At 44.3% G+C, this 25,828-nt stretch overlaps 1 protein-coding gene across 10 annotated transcripts in view; it reads right to left on the reverse strand.

Annotated features, from left to right (window-relative positions):
* Window positions 1-25,828, reverse strand: part of TDRD7 (tudor domain containing 7) — a 48,676-nt gene that overhangs the window by 15,642 nt on the left and 7,206 nt on the right. For all 10 annotated transcript variants that reach the window (XR_011736374.1, XR_011736373.1, XM_071801858.1 and 7 more), the window contains 5 exons: window positions 21,950-22,091; window positions 20,292-20,505; window positions 14,264-14,349; window positions 12,909-13,126; window positions 2,847-3,427 (listed from right to left, as the gene is read on the reverse strand). Coding sequence is in view for 8 of the 10 variants with exons in the window: in XM_071801858.1 (XP_071657959.1) it covers window positions 2,847-3,427; window positions 12,909-13,126; window positions 14,264-14,349; window positions 20,292-20,505; window positions 21,950-22,091 (1,241 nt within the window). In the remaining 2 variants the exon portion in view is untranslated. The remainder of the gene's footprint in view (window positions 1-2,846; window positions 3,428-12,908; window positions 13,127-14,263; window positions 14,350-20,291; window positions 20,506-21,949; window positions 22,092-25,828) is intronic.

The following is a 25,828-nucleotide window of genomic DNA, read 5'->3' on the forward strand; positions in this document are numbered from 1 at the left end:
CACAGACAGTAGGAGTATCTTAACAGATGGTAGGTGAATCTTTCAGAATTTCCTGCCTCGCTATTTTCTGGTGATAGCAACCATTATACTGAAGAAGTTTTTGCCTGCTCAAAGCCAATTGAAAAAGCATTTTTCATACTCTTCAGAAAAAAAAAAAAAAAGAAAATCAAAAAGCAACCTCAAAGAACTGTGTTAGAGACTAATCTATGTGCGGGTGGCCAGAAACTGCACATGTGCATTCAGCACCACTGTTAGTCTCACCTGGAACCAATTCACATGTCAAGTAAAGCTTGTTGCTTCATTGGGAGAAGAATGGAGGCTTTCACAGTGAAGCAAACTATAAAATCTTGTCTATTCAAAAATATAAAGTAAGGGGAAAAAACGTTTCCAAGCTGTAGCACAGAAACTCAAGGTAGTTGAGAATGAATGGTGACAGTTAATTCTTTCTTTTGAGAATTCAAACCTAGCTCCTAGCATATCATCTCTGCCTTCAGTCACACTGTTGTAGATGTATAGTGAATATCTAGGAGGGTTTCTATCACCTCACTTTCATTCTGGCTACATCAGAATCCTTACAGAATTTCACCATGTGCCAAAATTAAAATAGCACCAAACCTTACAGTTCTGTCTTAATTACTACAGGAGCTGAAAGGTTTTAGCCAAAGAGCACTGAGCCACGTACCAAGAAAGTAAAGATACATTGCCTTATCCTCAAGACAAAAAGAAGAATATTGATTTTATTGATCCTGCAAAAATCAACATCGACCAATAGGCACTACACAGTTCTTCTGTAGACTGGGAAAAAGTAACTGCTAGTACATGAATGGGAAAGGTGAGTCCATGCTTTCCTATATATCTACACAAATGTTTCTTGAAGATAAATGACCTTGCCCATGAAACACAGAGATAACGCTAAGCAGTCATTTCTGTATCTAGGGTCAAGAGACCACTAATTGCCACCATGTACCTACACAGAGATGACAAATTCAGAAACTTTAATTTTGTTCAAGAACCATGATCCAAAATTTGAGAACTGCTGCTTTAGAGAAATTTTAACATAATCACCCTCAGCTCATCAGTGTCATATGGTAGCTTAATCCATGAGACTTAAAGCATTCCCCCAGAAAATTAGTGGAAACATCCTCAAAACAACAGACTAGAATGCTAAGTTCTGTTACTTCGCATACAAAGCAAGTTATCAACGGTGTCAGAATTAAAAGGTGTACAGTGCGAAGGAAAAAGTTTTAGAGAGTTAAATTGCCACCTGCATAGGAAGATGCAAGATGGAAGTAAAAGACAGGTAATTTGTTCCTGCTCTTTCCAATACAAAACATGCAATATGCACTGTGTCTGTTTCAATATCTGTATGTATAGATGACTGCATGTCTTAAATCGGCTGTCTTCATAATCTTTCATGTCTTAGACTAAATTCAAAGAGCTTTCATAGAAATAACCTAAAACATAAAGCCTATCTTTTCTTTCATGTAGTTCTTCCTCCCGTGACTTGTTTTTTAAGCTAAAGTTCACTCAAAAATTCCTGCTGTCTTCTTCACTGAAGTGATTGACTCATCTAGCTGGAGATAGTGTAAATGTCAATGATGAGTAAAGAATCTTGCCTTAAATTACACTTTGTGGTAAGGTCGGTATGCAAAACCCCCATATAAGCAATGTACAAAAAAAAGCACATCTGAGAAAAAGCACGATGTTAGAATGATGCTAGCAGCTAAAACAAAGACAGCAACATTCTAAAATGATAATTTCTCTCATAACCCCAAATATGAGGATTTTCACTACAGATTATCAGCCATTAAGATTCCATTACTCAGGAAACTGAAGCAGTGGACTGACATCTAAAGTTCAAGGTTGAGTATTTCAATACATTACTGATAGCCAGAAAGAAAAAGGATATACAAATACCAGGCTTAAGGCTAGTGTGCTGAATATTGCCAACCAGCAACAAGGAACACGGTATTAGATTCATAGAGAAAGGACCTGTAAACTACACACATCAGGACCTCTGAGAATGACTGAAACTATCTAATGGAAGCTGAAACTGCAGACACCAGTGGAAAAAACCGAGAGCTGTTAATATGATATATTACCACACATTTGCTCAATTCATCCTTTGAAGTGACATATAAAACTTTTGAAGATTAGGCTTGATTTGAAACAATTTTAAAAACGAAATATCATCTATAAAAAGTGTTAGGGTTTTTTGTTTGGTGGTTTTTGTTTTGTTTTGTTTAAAATTTTTTAAAGAACTTGTCTGTTTTATCCCAACAATCAAGAACAGAAATCATGGTATTTTCTGAAATAGTACAGTAACATGTATGTAATGTAGCCACTACAATCCACTTCTTACACTGTCCTCTAAGGCTGGGCTGATTAGCAACCAAACCAAGAAACAGCAGTAGTTTATTGTTGCATAGAAGCTCATCTGTCTCCAAAAGTGAAAACTGCAGTGTAATCTGAACACACTCAAGTCACACCTACTTAGCAGTAAATCAGTTACTGAAGAAATATTTTTGTAAGTATTGCAAAAATACCTGAATACTACTATGTGTTAGAGTAGGATTATTTTTAAAAGTATTCCAAGGGCAAGTCAACTCAAGTTTGATTCTCAGACAAGCTAACGATAGAACTGATCAGCTCAGCACAGAAAAGATTTCAGAAAATTTCCATTTAAGCACAAAACTCAAAAGATTCTTAAGTTTCATTATCAAAATAAGTAAATAACAAAGTCCTGCAACCTCCTGTTCATAATTTTCTTGTGGCAGACCTGTACAATAGGAATATGTGGATTTATAAATAAAGCAAAAAAGATAGATTCTGAAGTATAAACTTGCCTAATTAGGACCTCGTTAGTGTTTTTCAGTTCCAACACAATGACGGACACAGATCCTTCTGATGGAATGGTTAGAGGAGGAACAGTAATGTTTTCTGCATACTGGTCCTTGGATCCTTCATACTGTTGTTCTGCTGTTGCCTTCACACCATCATACCTCTGGACCTTCACAGTGACATTCAGATTTTCATCAACGCATCTCTGGGGTTTAGCGTAGAGGATGGCCTTTTTGGGAGCTTCAGAAACATAGTCCACTATACATACATCTGAGAGCAACTCTAGGTTATTCAGAATGTCTTCTGGAAATTTTACTGCGTAAGTGTCTTGGTACAATTTGGGAAGTGCATTAGCCCAAAGACCACTGGAATATTTCATCAAGATGTTAACAACCTTCTGCTTTAAGTCGCTACTAAGTGGTGCGGGTGTGGTCTCCATATTTGGTTTTAACAAAGGGTCTGCTTTTGGGGACGTAACATTCTGAGATGCCTTTTCTTGCTCTGTATCACTTTTTACTATCGGTGGTATTTTCTTGGCAGGATAAAGAAGCCCATCCATCTGATCACCTCTGTGTACTTTCTCCACCTTGGAAAACAAAAAGTAGCATCAATAATCAGTTGCATCTATAAGTCTAAATCATTCTGGCAATTACATTTTTGTAATACGCATTCTATACACATTTTGAAGTGGACATGCACAGGGAACTAAGCTTGAGGCAGTTACTACAGGTCAGTATTTCTTGTAATGCTTCCTCCTCCATTTTGAAGGATACCAAACACATATGACAACATCAGTACAGGGAAAATATCTAATCTATGCAATACAACTCAGACTTGGTTTCAAAGAATTTTGGTCTCTTTTTTTTCTCCTAGAAGGACCAGAAGATGATGACACTCTCCACAAACTTAGGCCTTTTGCACGTCAACCCCCATGATCTTTCACACAGGTAGGCATACCATAAACAAAGGTTTCTCAGTTTACTGAGGGAAAGGGGATTTGATTATATACTTCAGAAACAAGAGGACACCTGTTATGCAGTGTTGTAAAGGCTATCTGCTGTCACGCTTAGTGAATTTCTTTTTTTAAAGAAGTTCTGAAATTAAGGAAGAAATTTCTGGATCATAATAGATTTCATAATAAATGTTATTAGGCCACTGTAAACCATGCCCACAACCTCCATCCATACCCAGATCTTTTGCCAGTCCATATGTCTCTACCCTTGTTAAATGCAATAATAAGTATCTCACATGTTTGGAAGTCACCAGTTTGAAAGCGCCATTTGAGAAATGCAAAAATAAACGCACAATAAAATTCCACTTCCTAAAGCTATGAAGTTTTAACCTAGATCAACCTAACCATAGCTTAGCAGGAGTATCTATGGAAGCCTGAGATAACAAAAGCTCTCAGTGTTTTCACATTGGTCCCAAAGCAAGAACAACTCCTGCAACAGAGTTATTAGAGCTTAGGTAGCTTCACCTTGATTTTCGTTCCTGAGGAAAGAACTCTGATCAGTTTCCTGGGTCCACATAACACCAAAGTCCTTTCCAGAGAGAGATCAATGAACAAAACAATGAGTAGTTGAATTACTTGCTACTACTCAGAAGTAGCACTTACCTTTACAATATTGATAACCATACCCATCAGAGCCTTGCTAAAATCATTCTTTGCTGTTCTGTCTTAGCAACATAGAATGGAACCATGATGAAGAAGACTTCAAGTATTATCTTACATAACAAGAATAATACATGTCACTCATTATCAAGATAACATTATCAAGATAACATTTCTTTACAGAACATTGGAAAAACTGAAAAAAAAGGCCATTACTGTGTCAAAAATCATGCATTTTCTCCTATGTGCACCTCTTTATGCTCAGCCCAAATTGCCACATGAAGATCTGAGTCGAAAGAGTCACCAAACCACATATGGGTTACTACACAGGAGCATTTTCATCCACTTGCTGTTCATTACATTGTCTAGACTGGTGCAAAAGCAAGTTATTGTTTCTTGGGAATAGGTCTTGGTCAACTTCCACAAACATTAGTATGCGTGCCATTTAAAACTGACAAAAAGGAAATAGTTTTCATAGATATTAAAAAAAATTAATCATTAACCATTCATGGTGGCAAGTCTGAATCCTTCTTTACCAGGGAAAACCAAAGTTGTAACATTTTTTGCAAGAATAAGACATAAGAAGGAAAACAAACCTGTCAAACAACCCTCGGCTCCCTGAATTCATTTGAATGAGTCCACAAGTTTTAAGACTTGAGTCTTTCCAAGTAGCTTCACTAAGGAGATATTACCTCTTAACTGGTGGGAGAAGTAGTGGCCTGTAGATATCCATTTGCTAAAGAACACGTATCTACTGTAGGATAAAATGTAAACAAATCATACAAAGAACTTCAGTGTATCAGTGGTATGTTCAGCAAGTTCTTAATCATCTCTGATAGTCAGCTTCATGTAAGAGGTGACAAAACGTGTCAGGCCATGCAACTTAAAAGGGCCAAAGATGTCTTCAGTGATTCATGACAGGAAGAACCTACATTTGTACCCTCTGGTATCAGGAATCTTGTGCCTGTTGAACCACAGGCGGAGAAAGCAGCTTGGTTAAAAACAAACAAACAAAAACTTATCAAAGCAGTCAAGAGACTCAAGTATAACAAGTGGCCCAGAGGAAAAATCAGGGCATGCCACCTTGCAGGTAATGACATCCTAGGTACAGAGGGATCGATAAGGATGTCCCACGTGTCCATGTACAAGACTGAGGAATTTGTTTAAATGACTAGTCAATGAAACTTTTGGCTCCAGAAAATACTTGGCACTATCAGGACCATAATCTGTTTGAGAAGGCTGTGTGGGAATGTAGTCAGTTCATCCTGAGAGAGGCTGTACGCAGAGGTCTACCCGTATGCACTCTTTCTCTTAGTGAGCTCTTTTTAACTAGTGCTGCAACAGAGATGAATAAATTTTAGCTGAAAGGACTATTACATCTTACATTTCAAATACTGGCAGCAGACTAAAGGGAAAAGATCCTTAGAGACCTTTAAGCCTCTTAAGTCCAATAATAGCTCTGAGGTTTTCTAGCCATTGAAGCTGTTTCGAAGAGACTGTACATGCTGACTGAGCAAAGCATTTAGAGACGGAAAAATGCTACTGAAGTGAGTTGCATCAGTGTCCTTCAGTATAAATAAGCTCACGTGGACATTATTGGGCTTCTATGTCTTGCATAGAAGTTAATTTTCAAGATGCAGCAGACTCCTCCAGACAGTGCCATGGCCAAGACACCTTCAGGGATGCACAATGCTACAGAAATATTAATTATAAGCAAACAGCTTCACTTGTAAGCAGCACTTCAAAACAGCTGCCCTTTCTTTCGCACAAATATCTCAACTTGGTTTCCAACTGAGTTTATAGATTTGCCTGCAAAGTACTTCCCATTAATATGGTTGGCTGGCCTGCTTTGTAAGCACATCATGCCTGCTCTCACCTCTCCATTAGCGAGAGCACAAAGCAGAGTCAACAGCTGTCAGAATGAATTATGAGTGCAACAGAGACTGAAATCATTCTACACAGACAAAAAAGAAAAACATGTTTGTCCTGGGACTGAGTAACAGAGGGAGCTCTTTAAAATTAAAATCTGGAGCCCAAAATAATAACGCTTCAAATAAAAGAGTACTTCCAAAATAAATACCGACACTGCAACTGAGTAAGTCAAGTGAAATGCAAAAGAGAAGCGAGCCCACTCCTTCTGACATACACATACAGAGGGATGAAGGTAGATATGCTCCTGAATGTGTTGCTACAACAAAAGCTTTGTATATGTGTGCTCAACAGCATGCAAATAAACCACTACACTAATGTATATGATCAAAAGCAAGGATACACTTTGTGATGCCAGAATGACCAAGATAATACTGGGTCTTGTACGGTGTGTACAGTGATGATCTAAGAGCAGATACACTGGCAAACTCCTAGAGCACTGACACCTTCCATGAAAGAAGTGAAGAAAACACCACCTTGAAATGAGAGTTTCTAGTCAGAGAAAATGTCTTTCACTTTCGAGGTTACATTGACAACTAGCATATGCAGCTATTTTCTGCCATTCTCTGCAAGGCATGGAAAGGAAATGCACAGTGCAAGTTGGCATTTAATGTCAGTGACAGAGTCTCATCATATGTGGCAAACAGGAGAAGTCTGGCTCCATGATTCTTGGTATCAAATAGGTCAAACACTGCTCTAAAACACACTGATCAGAACTATCACTCTGATTCAGTAAGAATAATTCATCAGAAGTTTGGTGCGTGAATTCTTTCCAATTCAATTTAATGCAACACAAAAACTAGTTACCATGGCATATGTGCCACAGACTGCGTACTTTTTGGTGATAGGCACCTTAGACAAATGCTTCAGTGTGAAGGTAGCTCTCATCTACCTGACTCTCCTGAACAGTACCTGAAGTCCAACTCCCAGCAAGCTGAAGCTCAAAGCAGTGAGGAAAGTACTGCTGGCTTTGATCAGCAGTACCTGACATCCATACATTTGGCTGACAGCATCTTTTCTCTGTCAGAGGCGGCCACTACAACTCCAGGTCCTGCTGGTTTTGCCAACCATTTCACTGTACAGCTCTTCCCAGGCAATGGTGAGATGCATTAACGCTCACTCTTCCCTGCTCTTCCAAGTAGCTGTCTCTGAAAGCAAGAGGTTAAGCTACCAATATGCATGCAAAGTTACCAATTCTGGGGAAAAAAAAGAACACCACAGACTTGTGCAATGTTCCTGAAAGGGCTGAAGATCCCCACTGCACAGGATTCCCTCAGACGCAGTAAAAAGCTCTTCCTTACAAGGCTGTAGAAGCCCCTTACGTCATCCAGTTACAGCTTAACCTAGGGATCCACTCCATCTTTTACAGCTTCTAGTCCAACATGCAACCAATTGTTTTGCATGGGAAGCTGAAATACCAAACTTCTTAGTCTAAATGCCAAATGGACACATTAAAAAATCTTGTCTTTGGCCAAACTTCATGTCAACTGGGAAGCTGGATGCAGCCCTGGGCGAACTGCTCATGGTGACCCTGCTTGAACAGGGGGGTTACATTAGAAAATCTCAAGAAGTTCGTTCCAACCTCAGTAATTCCATGAAATGTTTATGCAATATTAGAAGAACTGGCTCAGTTCTTCTGAATTACAATTGAATTTCAGTTATCAGGAAGTAAAAGTTACAAAAATCACAGGCCTCTGACAATGCTAGAAAAGGTAAAATAATTTTGGAAGTTTTTTTATTTAATAGCCTTTCTAGTCATTAACCCTGGCAGGTATATCAGTTTAATTAAGACCCTGAAACCTTTCTATTTCTGGTATTCATTACTTCTGTACTTAACTGAAATGTTAAAATACAAGTCATACTGGACATATTTTTGCATTTTCTTTTGTTGTTAGACTAAAGGATCCTTATTGCCCAGATATCCCATGTTCACGTTCACCTAGTGCTCATGGCTGGGGTGATAAGCTCTGCAAAGTTCAGGAGTGTCTTTAGGTTGCCCCCTTCTGCCCATCCTCCTTGCCCTCCCACTTCACTACCTTGCACAGTCCAGTGAAGAGAATTATTCTCCACAGCTTCTGTTGCTTTTGAGACTCTGACTTCTGAAAACACAGTTAAAAGTGAAACTCTGTGATGCAGAAAGCCAGCTGAGCCAATCTAACACTTCCGTACTGTTGAGGGCTGCCCTTATTCCTCACATCCTCATGCCAGCACCAGGGATCAGCAGGCACCTTTGTCAGCGGTTCTTTTTGGCTGCACTAATTTTCACCTCATAATTCACTGAAGTCTTCCTAAGGGGTCAGAGAAGTGCAAGACGGAACACACAAGGAGTTGCAAGGGTATGTGAAGCAAGACCAAGGAGAGATGCTGTCAAATGGAGTCTGACTTCATTTGGTGGCTCATCATGTTGTCTAACCACTCATCAGCAAGACTGAGCTTCAGGAACATTGAGGTAGAGCCTGTTCTAGCATTGTGTTTGGACAGCAAAGTTATTCTGGATCTTGTGTCCTCAACAGGCTCGTTTCCACACATACTACAATAATACCTTCTCAGTGAGGCTGACAGCAACAGTATTTTGTCCTGTGCTGTACTATATACAACACATCTAGTTTTAGTTAAATTTTAGCCAGAATATGTCTCTTCTGCTAACTGAACTCCATTCTAAATAGCCAGTGGCTCTGTGTCTAGTACTGAGATACCCATTAAAGCAAACTGTCAGACTCAACACTGATTTCTTCAATGAGCATGGCAAAAGAAAGCTAACTACCATAATGCTAGAGCTCAGCTGCAGGAGACAGTTCATAGGGCTTGTGTAAAACTTTGCAAGTGTTCATTCATACATACTGCCAGCCATGATAGCCGCTCCACCATCTCCTCTGTGTGCAAAGTACATTACAGCTCATAAGAACACAATATCTATTACCTATAAATAAAGCTGAATTTTTTTATTCTCTCAAGTCCATTTCTCTGGAATGATGACTTCTGCTTCACACAGATTAATCACGGTGTAGCATCTTCTTCCTTGAGAGTAAAATCCTGACAACTAAAGTTGCTTTAGGAATACAACTGGTTAATACAGTGATCCTCATTTTCTGTGAGTGAACCTTTTAAATTCACTCTTAACACTGTGGTAAAAACTCAGTTGCCAGACTTAGTCATATATAGCACCTCCTTCACTAGGAGAGTGGATACTGCCCAGGAACAGAGATTTCAGAAAACAGCAGCCCAAATCCTGTTTCTGTTGGTTTGTTTACCAGCTGATCCTGCCATCTTCCTAAGCCCTCTTTTTCAATTTCTGCAAACAGCCACAACTTCTATAAAACGTAAAAAATGAAGAATATTCTGACAACTAGATACTGTTAAAAAAATAAACAATATACTACCTGTCAACTAGGAAACGAACACATTCTTGTCTAAAAATATCTTGTACTTTCCTGTTTGTAATGACAAACTTAAACTTGTAATGACAACTTAGAAAACAAACAAACACACACCATACCAACCACAACACCTCAAACCCACGAAACAAAATCCATGCCAGTTTTCCCTTTCTTTTCTCTGATTTTTTCGATTATATAGCTTCAAGAAGACAGACAGCCTTTAGGATCTGCCAAGCAACCAGAGACATCCAAGAGATGAAACAAAGAACACTAAGCTTTCCTTTACTGTGTAAAACCTCTTCCTCAGAATAAATAGCCAGGCAAATGTTCTCCAGTCTGAGGAGTATTTTCATGTAGTATCAACCAAGACAACACCAAGGTGTTCAAGAGCACTAAAGACTATGCTCAGGTATTACATATTCTTTAGCCATAAGCTCATTAAAAAGCAGTAAGACAACTGACTGAGGAATGGTAGATTACTGGAGATGAACCCGGCCTCTGATGATGGTTAAGCTCATAGGTAGCCAGAGGCAGTAGGATGTTTTACAAAAAAGAACATCTTTGTTTCAGAACTGTTGAAAAGCAAGTATCTCTCTTTCAGCACAACTGGAAATTTTAAGTTCAGAATGGCAGTGTTGTTTTTCTACCAGCTCCTTAAGAAAAGAGATGGAAACACTAAGGCTGCCATTACTACAAGAAAACTCTAGAAGCAACTATAGAAGCATGCATCCCTTCTTCTGCCAATTAAAAGGTGTCTGCCTACTATTCACTCTTCTAACTGCAATAATGAATTTGGGAAGATAAGTGGGGAAAAAGATGACAGAAGACAGCTTCACCTGACAAACACCACAGGGGACTGACATATTATTTTGTCATCTTCTCAGGCTGATATATGAGCATGAAAAAAGCCACTCTTAGAAAGAAGTCAGGACCAAGACTGGCCAGAAAGGATCAGCTGTGGAAAAATTACATACAGGCAGGCTGAGTCAGTGCATTTGTGTACTGGGTCAGAACAAAGGTGTTCTTAGCCTGACATCCTCTTTTGACAACAGCATGTGCCTAGGAAAAAGCACAGCAGATAGGACAAATCTAGCGATACCTCTTCCTCACATTTTGGATACTCCATAGCCCAGGCACTGTCAGTGACAGTTTCTTTGGAATGAAGTAGTGCATGCTGAGTGAAGCCAGGGATCATCAGTTCATCCATGAAGACATTCATCAGTTGCTTTTGAATTCAAGATGATGATCATTCCCATTTACCTTCTCCACATTTTTGTAGCCCGTATCTCCACCTTTAGCCACTTAAATAATCTAACTTAATTGTTGCTTGTACAGAACCCATTACTTTTCTTTACCCACCAACCTTCTGAATCACCCTTTCACTCTGCTTCATGTCTCACATGAGTTTTTGTTTGTGCATTTTCAGGGTGGAGGTAGGAGAAGCACATCTGAGTCTGACATATGCTTACAGGTTTCCTTGGTGGTACAGTGTTTCCTTTTTTGCTGGGCCGTCTTTTCAGGAAAGCTTGCTTCCTCCCTGGGGCCCAAATTAGAGATGTCAACAGACAACCCAACAGCTTAGTACAGCTTCCAGACTATTATCCACTCCTGCTATTTCAGATGGGTACTAATGATGTTACAACGAAAAAATCTAAGGTCGATCAAAAGAGATTTCAGGGCCCTGGGAAGAACGCTGAAAAATTCAGGAGCACAGGTAGTATTTTCATCAGTCTTCCCAGTAACAGGGAGAGACTTTGGAAGAAGCAGGTAAGCCCAACATATCAATACCTAGCTCTAGGACTGGTGCCTCCACCAAAACTTTAGCATTTGTAATCATGGAAGAATGTTTGAGGCACAAAGTATGATGGGGCTTGATGGGATCCATGTGTCCTGATGGAGGAAACACATCTTTGGTTGTAAGCTGATGGGACTGATTGAGAAGGGTTTAAACTAGCACCACTGTGGAACAGGATGCCAATACAAAAGCTGAGGGTAAGCCAAGGGTTGGCACACACATTGCCTGAGGGTGGCAATGCTAGCAGGAACGTTTATGCTGCTGCTGGGAAAATGGAGGGCTCAGGAGCACATCTGAAATGCTTGTACACCAACACACAGTATGAGAAACAGGATGAACTGGAAGCGTTGGTCATTATCCAGAGCTATGATATCATTGGTATTAGTGAGACTTGGTGGAATGACTCCCACAATGGGAGTGCTGGAATGGAGGGCAACAGGCTCTTTGGGAGGGACAGGCAGGGCAGGTGAGGTGGAGGAGCTGCACTGTATGCAAGGAAGACCTCTGACTGTACAGACCTTACAGTTAGTGATGACGTGGTTGGGAGCCTCTGGGTGAGGGTTAGTGGGACAGAAAACAGATAGTGTCTACTCAAGCCAGTGGTGATGGCAACTCACATGGCAGACCTGTAAGTGGAGGCTCAGCCTGATACCAGTTCCCAATATGATGGACAAAGACACCCCTGGTGATCAATAGCTAACAGACATCAAGGGGCGTGGGCAAGAAGGAAGCTGTAATCTCTCCCCACAACATTATCACACTTCACTTTCATCTATTATTGTATCATAAGCGTAACTTAAACAGCAAAATTCCACAACCTTGACTTAAGATGTAAACAAAGATGTATGGAAATGTCTATAAAAAGATAACTATGGACAGACATAAGATTGTTCACACAGGATTTGCTGGTAGCTTATAAATTTAAGAGGAGATAAACCCACCAACAAGGAAAAGTATAAAATGCAATCAGGAAAAAAACAACCAACCAACCAACTGACCAACAACAATAAGTCACGGAGGGCAAGTGTCATCAGCTGCTGTTTGAGTTATCAGTGTTGGAGTCAGTTAAAGGCGACAGCTCAGCAACCCAGAGCACCTGCACCAGGAACCCAGATAGGCTGACCTTTCTCCTCCAAAACAATGCTAGTCAAGACAACAGTGATTTCTGGGTGCTGTTTTGAAGGCATTGTTACAATGTGAGGGGGTGGGGTTCTTATTTCTTCTTTTTTTTTTTCTTCACTGCTACAGGTCGTGAGAGGAAATGCAGGCCTACATAAATTAACATTTCCCAACTGAACACTCAGAAATCTGTAGAGTAACAGCACCTTCCAGAAAAATGACATTCAATACTCACTGTGCACACATGAGGCCAGTTCTCAAGTTCACGAAGCATTGTTGTGCTAAGGTCCTCCCAGTACATTTCCCGGTAGATCTGTGGTATCTTTGATACCCAAACACCACTGCTGCACTTGCTGAGAATCTCCTTAATACGACTTTGAACTTCATGGACAGGAGTAGGAGGAGGGCCAGAGGCAACAGTACGTGTCTCCGCAGCAGATATATTCAGGTTATCTGTTAAACAAAATTACAGCCTTGAAGTAAATATAGATTTATCAGCAGAGAAGAAAACAGATGATTACCTACCTATTCAAACATTAAACATGGGAGCTGCCAGCATAGCATCAATTCTAAAATGCAGCTCTCCTGTCCAGCATGGCTGCGTTGGTCACTTTCTGTTGGAAAGCACCATGGAAAGCTCAGACATTTAGGAACTGTCTTAAAGTCGAATTTTCAATTGCTGTGGCTACTTTAGTAAGAAGTTGTTAAATGTTTCTTCTGAAAAGATCCTGGAAGAGGTTATAGAACCCTCAGCCATGCTGCTGCTGAGAGGATGCACTGAGACAGTGTCCCAAGAAGGATACAAAATAATTTCAAGTACAAACAACACCAAAAATACAGCAGAATACCCAAGGACTTTCTTCTAAATTCAGAGAGATGCACAAAACAGACCAATGATTTGCCTTTCATTCTAAGATGTGCTCAGGAAAAGTCTGAACCCAGCACTCAGTCTTTCTGTGGTGCTGCATCCCAGGAAACCCTCCAGCAGAGCAAGGAAAGAGACAGCAACTAACTGTCCAGCTTCTTTGGACAGTTTCATACAGTGTGTGTATGAGCAAGGTAGCCATTATCCCAGCTGGAGGTTCACATCACTAGCCTGCCTGCGCCCTTTTCTCTACTCCTCTCCTCCCTTTGGAAGGATGTATTTGCTACCATACCTTTAGCTGACAGGCCTCAGAGAAAGCAAGCCCATTAACTGCGCAACTGCTGGGAGACAGGCATGCAGAAGGGTATTTTCTGGACAGCTAGGTTACTGTGCTGCTTCTTCCTGAAAGCCAGGATTTCAATTTCCTCTACCAAATCCCTACCCTGGCAGTGAAGTTAAGCATACTTCCAGACTACTCACACTAGCTTTGTGATTGGCTTTGATGCTGCTATGCAAGGATTTTCCTAGAAGACAGAGAGGCAGACAAGTAAACAGACACATTTCCCCAGCACCATGAAATTAGAATAAGAAGGTTCACTCACAGAACTTCGTTTCTCATCCAAACCTACTGTCATTCAAAACAAGTACTAACCTGGATTTTTCTTAAGGTGACACCCAATCTATTGAGACCAGTCAACGAAAAATTTCTTAATGGGCAAACATACCATTTGAATCTAAGGAAGAGCTTCTGGACAGGTGAACTTGCAACTCCTTTTGAAACCGTGGTGGGACAGTTAGTCTCTTCTCAGGCCTAAAATTGAAAAGAAAATTGTTTTAAATCATTCTTGTGGCTCTGAATAGCATTCCATTTGCTTACAAGACCTAGACATAAAACAAAACGTATTTCACATACTTCTAGCAGGCCCCCTACACAAGATCAGTACTCATAATGTCCTGTTTTGGAAAACAACCTGATGATCAGTAACAATACAGATCAACAGGTGGTTATTGTGAGAAACAAAGTGCACAGTAAAATTATTAGAAAAAGGAAAGCATCTAAGGTTAATAACACAGTTGATGGTGTTACATTTGATATGTTCAGCCTGACTATTTGGTCTGTTACCAGCATGGCGTTTCAGTCTTGCTGTTGAACATGATTATGCTCACCTTCTTGGTAGCCACATCAGAGTCTCCTTAAAATATCTGGCTTCAGAAGTTAGAGCAACACCTAAAACTACAGAGGAACTCAAGGTCGTTTTGTGGATGCTGTTGCTGCACTGTAACAGATTCCTCTCTGAAGTGCTCTCCCACAGGAAGGACACAAATGTCATGCTTGCAGGTGTTCTTCTGAGGTCCCTCAAAGAGGAGCAGCTTATGCTGGGAGCACATGCAGCACAATAAGCTCCTGAGGGTGAAGAGGTCACAGCAGTGTATATATCTCTAAGACTGTTTTGGAAACAATCAGCTGTGGAATAATGCCACACACCACAGCAAAAGCAAACTAGAGTTGGAGGAAAGGGTTCAAAGACACAAACCCAAAGAATAACTGCAGTGGAGAAGTCAGCATGGCAAATGCACTAAAATAGTTCTCCACAGATTCATGGCATCTCCACGGATGCTGTGAACACTAGGTACCTCTAGAGCACAGTAGCCACCACACATGCACTGAGGAGCCTCTGCAGAATGTCTCTGCCCAAGGGGCCAGTAAGGAGACTGGCCACCTCTGGAGTTCAGAGACAACTTGGGGAGAAACTGCAAACTTCACCAGTCACATAAACACGAAGGGGGATTTTCCCAGATTCACCTGGGCTCTCAGAAGGTAGGATAGGGTACAAGGATGACGCTGCGGCCAGTAGCAACAGGACATGTAGACTAGCAGAGTATTAAAACAGTCCTTTGTGTCTTCACACTGACCTTTACTCAGAGCAGATCTGCAAACCAGAACAAGGCCTCCCACATTCACACCTCTTCTAAGCTGTGTCTTACAACATTTAGCATAAACTTGTCTCCCTTGCTTTTTTGCTGCCCCCATAAGATGAAACTATGACTCCACCATCAGCTATGGGGTGTCATTTGTACCAGAAATAATACTTCTCTTCTGGGTCATGTCCCACAGCATTAGCAGTGAAGACAGACACTGCCCAGCACAGCATTTTCCAAAGCACGAAACACATGCCCAGAACTGCTGAGCAGCAGATGAACTACAAGCACATTTGTGAAATAGACAAGGGCCAAGACTCAGAAAGTACAAAGGCAAAGTCATCCACATGAAACCCAAACACACATTCACGCCTTGCACTTGTTGGTTATCTGAAAAGACTCTTCCAACGTTCCCCCTGCATCACAGGAAAACACTCTGCCTCCTGGGTACAGCTCAGATTCTTACACAAAGCAGTAGCACAGTTTCTTCTTAGAAGGTATGCAGTGACTGGTCATGCAGATTCTACATGACACCCAGGATCCCACCTCTCTGTACATATATTTACTACTATGGACAACTCCTAGCCCAACAGACACACAACGAAAAAAGCTCCTGTAAGGGAAGCAGACACAAAACAGATACCAACACCGCTAGGCAGTAAGCAGAACAATCCCATGAGCTAGCCACATGGCTAATGGAGAACGTTGTGCTACTGCTGCCTCCCAGTAAGAATCCATAACTGTCTTCTAGTCCTCAGTGCCACATACCATTTCTACCTCAGCAGCCACACAGACCTGCCAAGCCCCCCGCTGGAGCTGCAGCCCAGCAGCCAGTTGGGTTTCACTCTCACAGGCCACTGTCTCAGAGTGAAAGGAAGGCATGCCCTTCCCTGCCCACCACCTTACCTTGGTAAGGTCTATGCCATCCAGTTCTGTTCTTTGGCCCCTGGACAGTGCTATCTCAGCAGTGGGGCCAGGTGGCAGCCAGCAGCAAATCCTGCCTGCTGGTCCAAGCAAGGGGGTCAGCAAGCATCTCAAACTGTTCTCATCCATGCCATTGCTCTCAAGCTTCAAGGATCTCTGCAGTTAGCCTTACAAGCAAGGTCTCTTCCACCTTCTCTGGGTTTGCAGGTCCAAAGCAGCATACTCATAACATAACTTACTGAGCAATTTCTGCTATAACACCAGTCCCTCAGACTCTGCAATAGCATCTGTAAGAAGGCCTGGGAGGGCAGCAGGAAATAACGTGGCACAACTGCAGATACCTTCAGCATCTCTCCCTTGTCATCTGGGTGCGACAGTATGAGGAGGAAAACAGCCTGTTCCCCTTCGACTCAAGGCTACACAGCAACAAGCCCCTGAAGCTGTGTCATGAGCATCCCTCAGCAAAAACACCACAGAGCACTAGAGGATGGGACACAGACTTTGGCAGCCACACAGGAATTGCCATTTGCAGCCTCACTGTGGGGCTTCACTACATGAGCACCAAGAGCAGTCAGTAACCTGTGCTGGCTTGACTGAGAGCAAATTAATTTTCTTCATACAGTTAGAAACTTGTCTTTTTTGTACTTAGCATGGTCATTGCTTGGATTTAGTTTGGGAATAAGAAGGTAACACCCCAGAACAGAGCTAATGATTTTCTTCAACTAACTTTCCAGTGTCTTTGAGTTGGAACAAAGAGAATGCAAGAGCTGTTATCTTAGTTGATGTCTGGAAGCCAAGGCCCTTTCTGAGCTCTCTGGCTCCAGGTCTGAGACAGCGAGGAAGAGTGACATGAACAGGGCAGACCTTGACTGACATCCAGACCGATCAATGAGAATATTCCATGTCATTAGCATTTTGCTTCATATTTTAGAAGAGCTGGATTTTCCAGCCAGGGAGACACAGACAAAGACCCACTCCAATTCTACTCCATTTCAGATTAGTTCCATTCAGGAGTTTCTTTTGGTTTGGCCTTTTGCTGCTCTACTGTTCTGCAGTGGGTCTATATAGTTCTTCCTGCTTCTCATTTTTTTTTTTTTCCCCTTTCCCTGGAATCATCTGTTCAGGACAGGGTGCTCTCTTCCTGGGACTGGGTCCGCAGGGAAGATGGAATTCATAAGGAATTGCATTGAGTACTTTCATTTTATATTCTATTTCCTTTTTATGTATCTATTGTTTTTTGTAGTAGTGGTATATTAGTATTATTTTGTTATTTTATTAAACTGTGTTTATCTCAATCCAAAAGATTCTCCCTTCCGATTCTCTCCCCTATTTGGGGGTGGGGGGAGTGAGCAAGCAGCTACTGTGACTCTGATTGCCAGCTCGCGTTAAAATCTCACAGGCTGCTGTCAGCACTGCTAGAATAGTGGCCCTGAATCTGTGCCATCCACCTGTGAGGCTGGTGTGAGCCCAGGATTTCTGGGGATGCTGCTCACACCCCTGCTCATTTGGGCACTGCTTTGAGGTCAGACCTCCCAGCTCAAAGTGGCTTTCCCTCCTGCAATTCTCAAAGCACAAGCAACTACAGCAGCTCTGGGGACACAAAACATGCTCAGCAGCAAGAACATCAGCCGTGGATGGATCTTGCCAGTCCTGAGGCCAAGCTGAAACAAAATTCATCCAGTCACACAGGGCACTACATAACCTTGCATTAAAACAGAACATGACTTTCTTCTCCATGAACCTTCTCTCTAGTATGTCCCCAAGCAAACAGTACAGCATCTGGATTCTTTGCAACAGCACAGAATCTCTTCTAGAGAACTACCTGGACCAAAGCACACTTCGCCTGTAGCTTCTCCTGCTGAGCAGGGCAGGAACAAGACACCAGAAACAAAAACAGCACACTGTTACATTAAAAGAGCTCAGGGGAACCTGTCAGAGAGGAACAAAGGTGACAAAGGAAGATAAAGCACACTCCATTAGAAGAACCAGAATAGACTTCACATCCACCTGATTTTATTTCAAGCATTACAAAGCTTCAAGTACTCTGAAACACCTTCTGGCCTCTCAGCTAACCTGGACAGAACAGTAAGTGCCCTGCCTGTCCAGGACAAAGGATCTCTGCCTCTTAGGGAACTGCTACTTCAAAAAATCCAGCTCATCTGCACAAAGGAAAGGCCTCTGCACACCTGCTCTCCACCTCTTTTTCACAACTAGACAACTTGACCTCTCTCTACTCTGTTGCAGCAGCCTCCTCAACAAAACAGAGCACAGAGCTGGTGCCATGATTCTGCACCTCAGCTCCACCCAGCTTACCCGGGAGCAGAAGAACAGGGTCAGCTCAGTCCACACTCATGTCGTTGGGAGCTGGGATGCACAGAGGCCCATCTCAAGGCTCCCCGCTGCTGCTGGAGCCCCAGCCTCCCTCCTCTCACCTGCCCCACGCAGCACTCTTCTCCTGCCTGGCCTCTACCCCCAAAACTTCCACTCCTCACACAGCCATTGCCAGCTCCTCCAGCTTCCTCGCTGCTCTTAACACTGCTCTCCTCTCACCCACCTCAGCTTCACAGATGAGGGCTCCTGCTGCCATCACCACCTGCCTCTTTGCTCCCCCAAGTTTCTGCCTGGGCACAGCCACACAGCTGCTGCTACAACCACAGCCCCACGGCCCACGGACACCAGGAGGGTCTCCTGCCCTCAACAGGAGCCTTGCCCCAGAGCAAAGCCCCAGCAGATCCACCTGGCAGCCCCAAGCCTGTCTCCCCATCCCTGGTGCACCTCCCCCTCCACCAGCACACCAGGGAACTTCCCAAAAGCACAACCAGGAGAGCACGGCCGTTGCAAAGGGCACTTTGTCAGCAGCGGGGTGGTTATGAGACAGCACTACTAACCATCAGTGAAAGGCTGCGCTCGTGGGCACAAAAGCTGAAGCGGATGCTGCTCTCACCAGCACTCTGAGCGCATCCTCAACTCCCCTCTGGCACCCGGGCCTGACACACACGGGACTCACACAGGCAACAGGGGCTGCAGGTGCCTGGCTTCTGGGGGTTATTCCAGAAAGAGCAGGCCCCACGGCAGGATTAAGCCCTCACTCTGCTCCATGCCGCTTCACAGCTATGACGCCGCGGAAGCGGCAGCCGCTGCCATCTCCCTTCAATGCCAGGCTGACTGCTAAGCCAGCCCAGTGACCTGCAGAGGATTACCACCACAATCACAGCTCCAGCGGACTGAGCGCAGCCACAATGAGGGAACAGCAAACGCTTTCTCCCCACCATCAGCTGATGGCCCAGGGCGGCTGAAAACAACACAGAAAGAGAAGTGATGGGGCAGCAGATGGGTAAGCCACCTGGATTAGACAGGCTCAAAGGCGGCTGAAAACCAGCGCATACCGCTAACCCAGCAAAACTGCAGCTCCGGCCCTCATCTCACTTCACCCAAACATGGTGGGGCAGCTGCTGGGGCCGAGCATGCGGAGAAGAGCCACAAACACTGACGCTGCAACAGAGAAGGCAGGCGAGAGGTAAACAGCAGCTGCTTGCAGACAGTCATGGCCCTGAACACGCAGCATTGCCTGTCACCTCCATACAAACCTCCTTCTGCTTTCTATTGCACTGGCCACAGCAGCTCCCGCCTGGGCCCAGGAAGTAGCAACATCACTGCACAACTTGGTGTGACAGCTTTGGCCAGATTTCTCCCCAGAAGACACAGGAGCAGGCCAAGAGCATGTATAGCTGCAGCAGCATCCTAAAAGGCAAAGGGTCACCTCCCTATCGAGCCACATTCTCCACTTTCTGCAAGGGTAGGAGACTGGATTCCCATGTCCCTAAGTACACTGCTGCTATGGCAGCATCCAAGGGTCTACCACCCTTCATTTCACCTCACTCAAACACACAGACGTGCACACACACTGACCTGTTTACCACAGTGACGTGCCTCTGCATGGGAATTTCCTTAGATGGTCCACTCCCAGCAGCTGAAGGCAAGGCAGGGCGGCCACTCTCCACAGTGGGTTTCACCACTTCACACGCCACTCCTTTGCCTCGTGACAGGCGAGGAACAGGCTTCTTGCTGCCTTCTTCTTGCACGCTCAAAGGCCTGGGCTGTCGCAAAGTTCCTTTGGGTTTTCCTAAAGAGTTTACAGACGTAGCTGTGAGTAGCACTCTCCTTCACCCCACTCAAAGAGACTTCAAGCACATCAGTAACTCACTCCAGGGAGGCCATGCTTTTCCAAAAGACAGTTAGGAGGGATCCTCTCAGACACAAGTCATGGGTCTCTGCTACAGCATTGTGGCTTGCACCAAAAGACTCACAAACCACAGTCTCTGCCATCGTGTTGCAGCAGGCAAAGAGCCAGGAGATCTCTCTCCCCTTACGCTCTCGGAAAAGCCTGGCACCTGTGAGGTGCCACCACAGGTCATGTCTCAGGTGGAACCCATGGCCAGGCTGCCCTTTACCAACCAGCAGCAGCAGCAGCTCCCAGAGGTGCAGCACGTGAAGCCTGACTCCACCTTCTTGGCCACCTTCTGCACCGCTGCCCAAAGGGTCTCTTCTCTGTTCTTGCTTGCAAGCACCCTCCTCCCAAACTCCCACCACACAGCAGAGGTTACCCAAGAACACCTGCAGAGGAACATGCCACTCTGGCCTTCAGGCTACACTGGAATAAACAAGCTCTTGGGCACTTCACTGTTTACTTGCTGGTTCAAACATTTCCAAGGAGTATTGCCGTGCATGATGGTGAAACATTGTTCAGTGATGATCATGGTCATTTAACTGGGACAGGAGTCACCAGTTCAGCTTCCCAATTAGAGGACAGACTGTTGGAGTGGTCAAAGGAGAGCAAGCAGCAGCAAACCCTTTGTTACACACAAGAACAGGGCAATACAAACAAACTGCGAGGCACATTGTTTCTCCAAGCTGCCAACTCACATGCAGATGGGCCTTGTCTAGTCCCGGTCCTGGGATACCCCACTGACAGTGACACAATAACGGCACAGCAGTGAGGGAGAGCTGACCCAAAGGGCTCCAGGTAAACGCTGCTGCAGCAGCGTATGCAAAAAGGCATAGAGGTATAAAGAGCAGCCCCCGGGCATCAGTAACATGGTGGTACCTGGGCACTTGCAGCAGCAACAGGAGCTGTTGAAACAGCCAAAGATTACGTTAAAAGGGCTCTTTTTCACTGCAAGGGTATGGCTCATCCCTGCCACTCCACAATGGGTTGAGCTCAGCCTCAAAGAATGAGCAGGCTCATTGCCACACTTCTTGCCCACAACTCAACCACAGTTATCACAGAAGCACAGGGAGGTGGAAGTGAATCCAAGCATCCTCCAAGAACTTTTATTCAAGATCATTCATGTCGCACATACGCACTTGAGAAAGGCTTCCCCACTGACCATGCCTTGTAAGCATAAGCACCTTTGTCAATAACACTCCTCACTGCCAGGAACTCTTCACAGGAACCACACAACTAACTCATGGTCATTAATGACACACACTCATAGCCAAGACGTTTGTTTCAGTAGCTGCACAGCTCTTTCACAAAGGCAGGCCCTCCACAGCTGCCTGGGGCTTACCTGCTAATGTGACTGGAGACGTGTTCTTCAGTCTCATCTGACAGTTCACTTGCCGTCCCATTTTCTTCTTGGAACTTCTCTGCCGGGCCACCAGTTGAGCAATCGGGAAAGTCTCACTGCAAGCAACAGCATGGCAAATGACCTTTGTTGAAGTGGAAGAAGAAAGGGAGGAAAAGAGTCAGTGAGGCCCAAGCTCATTCACAGCCTGCAGAAGGATCTGCAGCCATTTCCACACCTATAAATGCTGGGTCATGGGGGCCTGCAGTCAGCTCAGCAGAGGCTTCAGCAGCATACACAGGTCTTGGAGACCTGCCCCTCCTTTTACAGTGCACCTCAGAAATCAGCAAAGCAGACAGCCAGAGCCTCTCCATCAGCTTCTCACATTAGATTTGACCCCACTGAGAAACAGCCTGGCTTCTCACTCCTATCCTACAGGCTGACCATGTCGCTTTATAGTACTGGGAAGCCATGGCCTTCCAGCCTGTTCTCGCTCCTCCTGCCATGGTTCACCAGGAGCTCTGGCACCACTCTGGCCCTGCAAAGCCAGGCTGCCTTTGGCCCACCTACCGAAGAAACAGCACGGCCATCCTGGCTGCATATATCACCTTGCAGGCAGCAGGCTGGCTCCTAACAATAGCGCAATCCCACAGCCACCTCCTTGGCCTCCTGAATGGCCTCTTGCCTTGACTTACCCTTGCCAAGCCTCACCCAGGCTGCCATAGGCCATCCCTGAGTGGATGCAGGAATCCCACCTTGGCAAGCTCCCAAACCGCATGGCTAGCATGCACTTTGCCTCACAGAGGAGATGCAAACTCAAAGCAGTCACTGAGACACCCCCAAGTGAAAAACAGTAGTCTGTGGTTTCAGAGGTTCTCTCCATGGGTCTGAGCCATGGTCTGTGGTGGAGGTACAGGCTGAAAAAGGAGCCCTCACACACATGACCACCACCCTCATAGCCATGGCCCTCAACAAGCATGGGGGGTGACAATTCAGCATAGGAGAAACTCAGAGAAACTTAGGAAGTAGCAGTTCCAGAAATAAACTTTTCTAACAAGAAAGGCAGGGCAACCAAAGTAGAAAAAACAAGGACCAAGACAGAAAAAAGCAATTGCTAAGCTGCAAGAGCTTGCTGGAGAGCTCTCCTCAGTCTCTCGGGCAGATCCAAACAGCTGAGTGAAGCATGGACAAGGGATAACAACACTGGGAACAGGCAACACTCTTGGCCTCCAGCAGTGCAGTCCAGTTTGTCCTTCCCCACTGCACACCCAGCATCTGCACAAAACTGGACCAACATACAGCCACTGGAGGGAGGTCCTCTCCTTCTAATGTACAGCTCTTCCACCTGAGTAGCTCCTGCTTAGAAATCAGACAGCGTACATGCCATGCAGTCAACACCTATGCAAAAAGCATACCAGCAGGCTCAGCACTGCAGCAGCTAAATGCAAGGAACCACAGAAAAACTGAGGCTGGAAGACATCTCTACAGAACATCTCACACAGCATCTCTGCTAAGAGAAGTATCAACTAGACCTATTTCCTCAGTATATTGTCCAGTTGGGGGTGCAATATCTCTAAGGACAGAGACTTCTCAACTACTCTGGACATCTTGTTCCAGTGTTTAGCCACCCTTGCTGCAAAAAAGTGGGGTTTTTAAAAAATGTTTAAATGGAATAACCTTTTTCACTTTGCTCCTGTTGTTTCTTGTCTCTTCATTGGATACCACCAAGAACTGGCAAAGGAGTGTGGCTCCATGTCCTTTTACTCCCTCCAACAGGTATTAATACACATGGATAATATCCCCCTGAGCTTTCTCTTCTCCAGAATTAACAGTCATAGCTCTCTGAGCCATCCATCAAATATGTTCCAGTCCCACCATCATCTTCATAACCATCTGCTGAAGTTGCTTCAGAGTGTCCATGTCTCTCCTGTTCTGGGAAGTGTGGGACTGGACACAAGTTCCCAGATGTGGTCTCACTAGGGCTGAGTAGAGGGGAATAATCACCTCTGCCAGCATGCTGGCAACTCTCTTCCTAATGCAATCCGGTATGCTGTTGGTCCCCTTTGCTGCAATGGCACATTGCTGCTCACTGTGAACTCTGTGTTCACCAGAACTCCCAGGAATTTCTCTGTAGAGCTACTTTCCAGCTGGTCAGCCCCCCGACTGTACAGACGAATGGGGCTGCTCTTCCCCAGGCGCAGGACTTGGCAATTCCCTGTACTGAACTTCAAATGGTTCCTGTTGTTCCAGTCTTCCAGCTTGCTGAGGTTCCTCTGAATGGCAGCACACACATCTGCTCTATCAGTCCCTCCCATCATCTACAGACTTGCTGAGGATGACCTCTGTCACATCATCTAGGTCATTCATTAACATGTCAGACAGCATTTCCCCAGCATCGACACCTGGGGTACACCACTGATGACTAGCCTCCCAATGGGTTTTGTGCCATTGTTATGGGAGACACAGTCAAATGCCTATTAAAATTCAGATAAAATACATCCAATCCTCTCCATCCACCCAACCAGTCATCTCATTTTGGAAGGGCATCATTTTGGCCATGTATGATTTTCATTTCAGAAATCCATACTTGCTCCTACATGCCTTCTTATCTTTCACATGTCTGGAACAGCTTTCCAGGATTAGTTGCTCAATCACCTTCCCAGAGATTGAGGTCAGGCTGATCAGCCTGTGGTTCCACAGCTCCTCCTTCCAACCCCTCCTGAAGACACGGGTGATACTTGCTTTCTTCCAGTCCTCAGGGAAGTCCTAAAACCACCATGACCTTTGCAAGATAACTGAGAGTGGTCTTGCAACAACATCAGCCAGCTCCCTCGGCATCCATGGGTGCACTGCATCAGGTACATGGACTTGTGCACATCCAGTTTGTTTAAATGTTCCCTAGCCTAATCTGCCCCAACTGTGGCTGTCTTTCTTGCCCTGCACTTTCCCACTCATCTCAGGAGCCTTGAGATTCCTGATGGCTGGTCTTACCAGTAAAGACCAAGGTAATGGCGGCAATCAGTGCCTTGGACTTCTCCTTGTCTTTTAAGGCCATTCCCATTACTCAGCAGGCCCACATTTTCCCTAGTTATCCTTTTGGTGATGATGTACCTGTAGAAACCTTTCTTGTTGCCCTTCATGTTCCTTGCCAGATTCAGCTCCACATAGGCTTTAGCTTTCCAAAGCCCATTCCTTCATGTTTGGACAGTTTCTCTATATTCCTTCCACCTCACCCAATTCTGCTTCTGCCTCTTGTGTGCATGCTTTTAACAGCAGAGTTAAGTGAGGAGCTCCATGCATGCCTCCTGCATCCTTGCTTTTAAAATAATTAAATAAGAGAGAAATTTCGTCATACAGTGGACTGTACCACACTGAGTCTAACTCATCTTTGTGAAAGGTGAACCTGAAATCCTTAACTCCTCACCCTTTCACAGATGTCTGTGCAACAACTGGTGCTCCATGATTTCAGCATGGATTTGGTAAGGCTGTATTCAAAGTAAACACAGCAGAGTTGTAGTTCATTTGCTGTATCTTTGTTCTTCTATTTTTCCTCTTGTTCCTGTGTTTTCTTCTGTTGTCTGTACAGTTACCCAGCTACTTTAAGGACTTTCTTTGGAAGGATGCTCTCAGAACTGGCAGTGCCTGGGGAGCTGTTCTGGAGGTGATGGCCCTCTGTCCCAGTTTTCATGTTGTTGAACTCACCAATAATAAACACAGCCCTTCTTAAGCCCATGCATACTTGTTTATGCAGCATCTCTATATCCCTCCCAGGTCACTTCTCCCTGCTTTCACGTCATGCATGCTTCCTTTTTATGTTTGAGTTTTGTCAGGAGCTCCTTATTTTTCCATGCAGTGCTCCTGCCACCTTTGCTTTTTTACCCT

This window comes from Patagioenas fasciata, chromosome Z (assembly GCF_037038585.1).
Source record: "Patagioenas fasciata isolate bPatFas1 chromosome Z, bPatFas1.hap1, whole genome shotgun sequence".
In the NCBI taxonomy this organism is placed as follows: domain Eukaryota; kingdom Metazoa; phylum Chordata; class Aves; order Columbiformes; family Columbidae; genus Patagioenas; species Patagioenas fasciata.